An 8,202-nucleotide genomic window follows, 5' to 3' on the forward strand; every position below is an offset into this window, starting at 1 on the left:
AAATTTTAATTCATTTTAATTTTCATTTCATTTTTATTACATTTTCGTTTTCGTTTTTTTTTTTTTTTTCTTTAATTACAAGACCTTAATTTATTATTCTTGAATACTTCATAAAAATGCACAATAATTTTTTTGTTAAATATTTGAAAAATGTTGAAACACTTGGCCATTCTGTTTTATTTTGTTTTATTTTGTTTAATTTTTTTTTTATTTTGTTTATTTTGTTTATTTTGTTTTACTTTTTTTTTTTTTTTACATTTTAAGAACATGTTTTTTCTCTTTTTCTCTGAAGTTGGGAAAGCATCGAATTTATGTGCACATTAAGCATGTGCAATAATATATCTATTTCTTTAAAAATATATATAACCCAATATGCATTTCTTTCTATATATAAGTATCAACACGCATCCATAAATGTTTGGGTGCCTATATGTTTGTAAAACATATACATATACTATTGTGTAGTTATTCTATGTGAGGAATCTTTATTTTATGTTCCTTCTTAAGGGAAAAATTGCAAAGAGAAAAAAAAAATTATGTAAGACTCAACATTGTGCATCGTTTCTGTGCAACTTAACTGATACTCATTTTACGTATTCATTCGTTATAAATACGCGTATATATTTTTTTATTCCCATATGATAAATAAGTATAGCAAAATTTATTGTTATCAACTTTATTCATTTTATCACCTCGGCGCGTTAAGAAGTGAAAGGGAATGGTGGTAAAATAATACATGAATTTATGGACACATGTGTCTGTATTGCAAAATAGAGGTTGAGGGGCGGGGAATTAGTAAACTCGTGAATAAAAATGAAAAAAAAAAGTGAACTAGAAAAAAAAATAACAATAGTATATACATATATATATTCATTTACGTGTATGATGGTCAATGAGTGGAAAAATAACAATTTCCCCACGAGTCCTTGTTAATTGATAAAAAATTAAATTTCGTAAAAATTACTTGCTCAAGAGGGGGAAAGCATATATATGCTTACACTCACACATAGTGATGGACAATATAAAATAACATATCTACGTAAGGTGTAATAAGAACAGTTTTAAAAAATTAACCAAGATTGTTTAAAAACTTGTAATACGAATTATAGCAATCATATTTTTAGCATTTTGCGTATAAAGACATGAATATTAGAATAAAAACAATGAGAGGCAATGGCAAAAAAAAAAAAAAAAAAAAAATAAATTAAAATAAAATAAAAATAAAAATACCAAAGGGCTAATTTATTCGAAATGCCCATCAGTAGTGTTAATAGTTTAGCTAAAAAATGGCATCAAAAGAGAGGGATAAAATAAAATTATAAAAAAAAAAAGGGAAGTTGTATGAACACTATATAGCAATATATATATATGTCCTAGAGTTGTTAATTAGTAAAAATGTGCTTCCGAAAAAAAAAAAAAAAAAAAAAAGAGGACGATAAAAATACTTGCACTGAATTCCATATTTAGCATAATCGCACATTAATTATTTGAAAATAATGGATTCATAACTTTCTTTTTGGAGTGTGAAAATATTTATTTGTAATATCTAGTTCCACACCCACACACATTCAGCCATAAGCTTTCTCCGTATTTCGATGGTTTAGCCTGTATAAAAATGGCATGTGTCAATGTGTGAATATTAAATCTATACACACCTATATGGGTACCAGCAGAGTAGCACCTATATATACACATATGTTTACGAATTTTTGTATCTCCGTAGTTTCAATATCCATTTGTATTTGTCTATTGAAGCATAAACAATTCTTAGTGTACCATGTCGCCTTTCATCCTCACGGTGTTCTTCTTTAGGTTAAGGAGCAAAATAAAAAAAAAAAAAAAAAAATATATATATACATATATATGTATATATCGCGAAATTAAGTTGCGTTAAAAGGCGCAAAATTATTGAATATATATTCTGCTCTACACTGTTCTTTTCCTAATTATGATAAACAAACATTTAATGTTTCCCCTTTAATTAACTTACATTTTCTATGGCTCCATACTTTAAAAGTAATTGATAGACTGAAAGTAGAGTAGGAAAAAGTTGGAACATTGAAGAAAATATCAAGAAAAAAATAAACGTAAAAATTTAAGCATAAATGAATGATTTTGACTTATACGAATAAAAAAAAAAAAAAAAAAAAAAAAAATATCTGACATTTATAAGTACACACAATAAAAGCGTATGTTTATATGTATATAAAACCACATTTGTGTGCCATAATTTGTAAAAATACCTTCCGAGTTAACGTTGCATTTATCCAGAGCAGTTTCTTCAAAATCATCCTTTATATTTATGCCTAAATCTCCACCCTTTTTTAGTATCGCTTCAATCCAATCTAACGGCACCTTAAAAAAAAATGGAGTGAAAATATAATCTTCAGTAAAACATATTTCTCTTGAGTTATTTCCCCTTCTCCCAATGAAAAAAAAAGCATGAAAAAGCTAACAAAGTTGCAGCAACATAAATATGTATAGACATACATGTAGATTTCCATACCTTCCTCTCACAAGCAATCATAAGAGCAGTTTGGTTATTCCTACTAAGAGCATTAATGTCTAAACCTCGTCTCGCCAACAAGTACCCAACTATGGTCTTTTTATTTAACAGTATTGCCATTTGCAACAAGGTAAAAACAGGTTCCTTGGGACTGAACAAAAGGAACAAAAAAAAAAAAAAAAAAAAAACATTCAAAAAAAAGAAAAATATATTATATCATTACATGTATTTATACAAACATGTAGAAAAATCCCTTTAGCATACAATGCACATTCTTATGAACGAATATATTTGGGAAGGTCTTTCGGTTTAAAAAAGGAACAAAAAGGGTGCAATGGATACAACAAAACCGAACGTGCGGGCAGATGTACCTATTGTACATATATATAAACGCACACTTGTATAATTGTCCTTGTAGAAAATCTTTACCATTCCTTAAAATTAGCTATTTGCACATTCCAATACGGCTTCAACCTTTTTACATCTTCTATGGTCATTTCTAAAAATAAATGAACAGTAAAAAAAAAAAAATAAAATAAAAATAAAATAATAAAAATAGTAAAAAATAAGGAACTTAAAAGGGAACTATTAGGAGAAGTAAAAAAGAATAGTGTAGTGAGAGGTAAGCTTCTTTTCTGCATTACCCGATATAGCATCTTCATTAATGAATATACTTTCATAGTTAAACATAATTTTATGAAAAATGAAAAGAAAGAGAAAAAAATAATAAAAAAATGGGGAGAAATTGATAAAAAGAAAATAAAAAGACTATTTCTTTATTCAAATAAATATGGGGCTTAAATGTAGAAAAGGGTAAAAAAAAAAAAAAATTTATGACGATAGGGAGAAATAAATAGGTAAAAAAAAGAAAAAGTTGCGTGTAATAGTACTATGTAAATATGTAGACAATTCATTTGAAATGGTCCAAATGTTATTTACGTCCTTTATGTCGAATACTTTTATAACTATTGAAGGCTGCACCTTGTTATGTGCATAAATGAGAATATTTGCATGAGCATATGTATAAATGTGCGTGTATGGCACTTGGACACACTCAAATATGTACACTTGAAAATGAATGTGTGTATATGAATACGCGCATATAGATAACAAAAGTGAAAAATAGAGAAATAAATGTGCTATAAATTCACAGTGTAAAGTACTATCTTTAAAGTAACAAACGCTATGTCATGAGGTTGAAATATAGAGGCAAAAAAGTGCGCATGGCTTCATTAATTATTTTGTTTATTGCATGGGTTAAAATGCACCTAAATGTACTCATATTCACAATATATATGTGTACATACAGATGTCTGTGTACAATTAGACAAAAATAGATAGAGTAAAATAAGTAGTTAGGGTAATTGAATTTTTTTTTTTTTTCCACCTTTGCACGTTTTTAAAACGACAAAGAGAACAAGCATTATTTTATTTATTCATTTTATGATGAATTCACCCCATATTATTTGTTTGTGAATTTACTTATTTTTCTTTTTATTTTTACTTTTATTTTACTTTTCTATTTTTACTATTTTTTTTTTTTTTTTTTTTTGCATTGAATGTACGCAACCAAAACTTTTTTACATGAAAAAAGGAAAAAAAAAGAAAATAACCTCTATGTGTATTTGCATAATAGCGATTGTGTCAAATATAGTATATGTGAAATAAATTGTACATTAAAAAAAAAAAAATTGCTCAAAAAAAATTTTAATATAGAGACTAAAGTGTAAATGCGAAATGTAATTTCCATAAACTAACACATCATTTAAAATGAAGTTTTCCAGTTCTACAGATTTTATATATATTTTTTTTTTTGTTCGATAACATTGTGTATTTTTTTTACTTATATATTTTTTAAGGTTTGATCAAGTTATAATTTAACATATGATGCGATTTATCACATAAATTACGTTCCTATGTGTGTGAATTATCATATGAGTTACATGTTGCCTTTTAATATACATGTCCCTGTGCTTCAAGTTATTTGGTTTAGTAGACAAGATTGTGTATGGGAATAAATCTTTGCACACATTTATAAAACTTTAGAAAAATCATTTTTCACAAAAAAAGGGTATGTTACATCATTTCATGCTGTACTCCTTATTTCTTTTTTGATTTTGTAATTTAGTGGAAATATAAAAAATTGAAGAAAAAAAACACAAGAAAAAATACCAAAAAAAAAAAAAAAAAAAAAAAAAAAAAAAAAAAAAAAAAAAACTCTTCGTAAAATGCCTTTTTTACTTATCTTTTCTTATTGTTTGTCCCTCTTATAATAATTCACTTCATGTGAAGAAAAGATCTAGGTATAAGAATACACAATACCTTACATATAAATGTGCACACGTGCATAGGGGCAATTCCTACAGGTATAAACGAAATGTTAGTGTGACGCAAATTAGAACAATCTTGTTTATGCTCTTTGGATACACCTGTGTAAATTCACATACATATACCTATATATACAAACAGAAATTATCTCATAGAATTGTCTCCCATATATATATCAATTTTTTGTATTTGTCATTAAACATAGAAGAAAACATCTGAACATTGGGTTATAAAAAAGGAAGGGTAGATATCTCAGCTTAAACTATTTTTCATATATTTCAAATTTTCACAATTGCGTTATAGGCAATCACTTCCTCACTGCATTTTTAATTTTTTTTTTTTTTTTTAACAAGCTTATTCGTAGGAAATTTCAAAAAAAATTATACGTAATTTTTCATATGCTGATGCTATGTATATTTGCACGGATATAATGATTAAGTAGAATAATCGTGTTTATTATTTTTTGCATGCTTGTTTAATCTATGCTGGATGTTAGTTTTCCAAAATAATATATGTAATGAGAATGTGTATTTAAAAAAATATGTGCTTATTTACACACATATATAGAATGCCATTTTATCAAATAGGGCTACAGGAATATGTAAACTTTTTACATTTCCTTAAGATAAAAAATTTAAAAAAAAAAAAAAGGGGAAACTCTAACCACACAACTATATTTTAAATCTTTCTTTATTTTTGTAAAGAACATGCATGCTCAAAGGGGTATAAAACATGAGATGATGAGAAAATAAGCAAACCCAAAAGATACAAAATTAAACCGAACAAAACCAAACGAAGCAAAACTAAACAGAAGATAACACGCGCGCTTATGTGCTTACACCATAAGAACATACTGTATGTGCAATGCATATGAGCATAAAAATGTGTGTAACATACAGATTAAAAACAAAGATATATACGCATCCAAACATTACCACACAATTAATAATAATACATATATATACATACTTGTAAGTTTTGTATTATTTATTAACATCCCTTAACAATAAAAAAAAGAATATATATTTTTTTTTTTTCTCTAAGATGCACTTATACATTACGCTTAACTGATAAAGGAAAAAAAAAAAAAAAATCTTAAAAAATAAATTCAATAAAAAAGCTTCATATTTCATTAATACTTGAGGTACGCATATTCATACAATCAAAAAATTTAGCGGAAAATCATGAGGCACAAAAAAGGCATGTATATATGAATATGGTATGAATGCGAATACAAAACAAGAAAGCTTAACTTTTCATAGCAATTTTTTAATGATTACATATTCAAAACACATCAACGAGAACAACAAGTTTTAATTTTTACGCAATACTTTAGTTTTTTATTCTTTGTCGATTACGTAAACAAGTTTTCATTTTACTTTACAAAGAACAAATTCACATATATACAATTTTTTTTTTTTTTATAACATTATCCATATTACAATTATTTCACGTATGACATTATTTTTTAATCTATTATTTTTTTGGTATTGTTTTGCTTTTTTTTTCCCTACTTGTTCCATTTTTTCGTGCGATGTGAATGAAGAACACTATGTTTTACGAGATCAGAAGAAAAATAAACATATGCAAAAGTATTCTTCAGTTTGTTCTAGATGTGTATTTATAACGTGTAACACAAAAAAAGGAAGAAAATAAACTAATTGTTATGAAACAGTTTAAAAAGAAGTAGGGAAAGAAAGAAAAAGACGAAGTGGAAAAAAAAAAAAAAAAAAAAACTTGCAACCCCCCACTTTTTTTTTTTTCTTTTTTTTTTTTTTATATAAGCCTGAACAATCTTGATACTACAACAAATAGCAAATATGTCCATAGCATATTTAGTTTTTGTTATTTTTTTTCTGTTGAATGATATGTCATGTATAAATTTACAAATAGGAAATCAAAAATATTCGTTGAGCTCAAATAAAATAAAAAAAGATATACTAGATCTTTACAATAACTTGAGTCTTTTAAAATCAGATAAGTATTTAAAAGACAACATTAAAAAAATAAATTTATATACCAAGTTTAGGAAACGATTATACAAAGATAAATTAAGTGTTTATGCAAATATTAGTATCAAAGAGAAAAGTGAAGATGTACCTGTTAAAGTTGTAGTAAAAGAAAATAAAGAGGGGGAGGAGGAGAAAAATAGTAGCAGCATTAATACTAGTATAACGGATCATCAAGAAATTTTTACGAATTTTTTAAATTTTAATAAAAATAATTTTTTTTGTGTTGATGAATTAGGACTTGATGTTAATATCCCTATATTAAAAAATAGTAATTTAGGAGCAAATATAGTTTATCAACTTCCAAAGGTGGTGTACGTTAATGCATATGCAAATGCTTATAATACTATTATCAAAGGAGAATTCAATACTATAGATATTATAAAAAGGGTGAGTTTTTTTCAGTTCTTTGATAATTTTTATTTAAATGCAAATTACGATTTCAAAAATGAAAAAGTTCTTGTAAATTTAGAAAGTAAATTATATGAATACTACAATAAATATGGTGATAACATAAGCTTTAATAACAAAATAATAATTGAGAGGAATAATAACAATGACTACGACGGCTCGGTCTGCCTCTCCTTGAAGTATAACAACAATGTCTTTATGCCCATCTTTAATTTCAAGGACAAGTAAATGCTGCATGCAAAAATATGTATATACACCCGGTGAAATGCACATATGCATAAACACACACACAAATCTTTTTTGTGCACACATACACACACGATATCATTCCTTTTGCCCCACTTCCCTTTTTAGATCGTACGAGTATATATATGATAATCTCAGTGCAAACAGGAAATTCAGTGTAAAGATTGACAAAGACAGGAATGTTCACGTTAACTTTTTATCTTTTGATAAAGTGAATGAATCAAATAAATACTTTTTATTTTTTAATTTCGTGTTTTCAAATCCAATGCAATCCATAATAACTCTAAAGCGTGAATTTGTTGTCTAAATTATTTATAAATAAGGTATGTATTACGCTATCATGTATACAAACCGTTAATTTGAGTTATAAATATATGTCTATATAAATAAAGAAGTTTTATGAAACGTCAGAATGTCAGAAGGTGAGGGAATGGAGTTTATATGAATGTACATGACATGCAAAAATAGATATATACTAATTCAGATATATGCACGCATACATGTACACAAGAAATAGGATACTTATGTTGGCATAAAAGAATATTTAAAAAAAAAAAAAAAAAAAAAAAAAAAAAAAGAATTATGAATTCTCATTTTTTCTCTTCACATTTGACTTCATTTTTTCATTACTGTAACTTTTTTAATGGCATAATATATGAAAATGCGCATGTGTGCTATGTGTCCTCCTACCTCTCACGATAT

At 26.3% G+C, this 8,202-nt stretch overlaps 2 protein-coding genes across 2 annotated transcripts; one reads left to right on the forward strand and one right to left on the reverse strand.

The window, feature by feature from the left end:
* Positions 1–1,533: 1,533 nt before the first annotated feature.
* Positions 1,534–3,196, reverse strand: PGO_133800 (hypothetical protein, conserved; the record flags this gene model as incomplete). Its single annotated transcript, XM_028689896.1, has 7 exons — positions 1,534–1,605; positions 1,777–1,806; positions 1,991–2,028; positions 2,244–2,355; positions 2,507–2,657; positions 2,936–3,005; positions 3,151–3,196. 7 exons carry the CDS (start codon positions 3,194–3,196, stop codon positions 1,534–1,536), a joined length of 519 nt encoding a protein of 172 aa, XP_028545697.1.
* A 3,458-nt stretch (positions 3,197–6,654) lies between these two features.
* PGO_133810 (hypothetical protein, conserved) lies at positions 6,655–7,807 on the forward strand (the record flags this gene model as incomplete). Its single annotated transcript, XM_028689897.1, has 2 exons — positions 6,655–7,478; positions 7,609–7,807. The coding sequence occupies 2 exons, from the start codon at positions 6,655–6,657 to the stop codon at positions 7,805–7,807; spliced, it is 1,023 nt and encodes a 340-aa protein (XP_028545698.1).
* Positions 7,808–8,202: the final 395 nt, after the last annotated feature.

Source organism: Plasmodium gonderi, assembly GCF_002157705.1.
Source record: "Plasmodium gonderi DNA, contig: Chr13, whole genome shotgun sequence".
NCBI lineage: Eukaryota > Apicomplexa > Aconoidasida > Haemosporida > Plasmodiidae > Plasmodium > Plasmodium gonderi.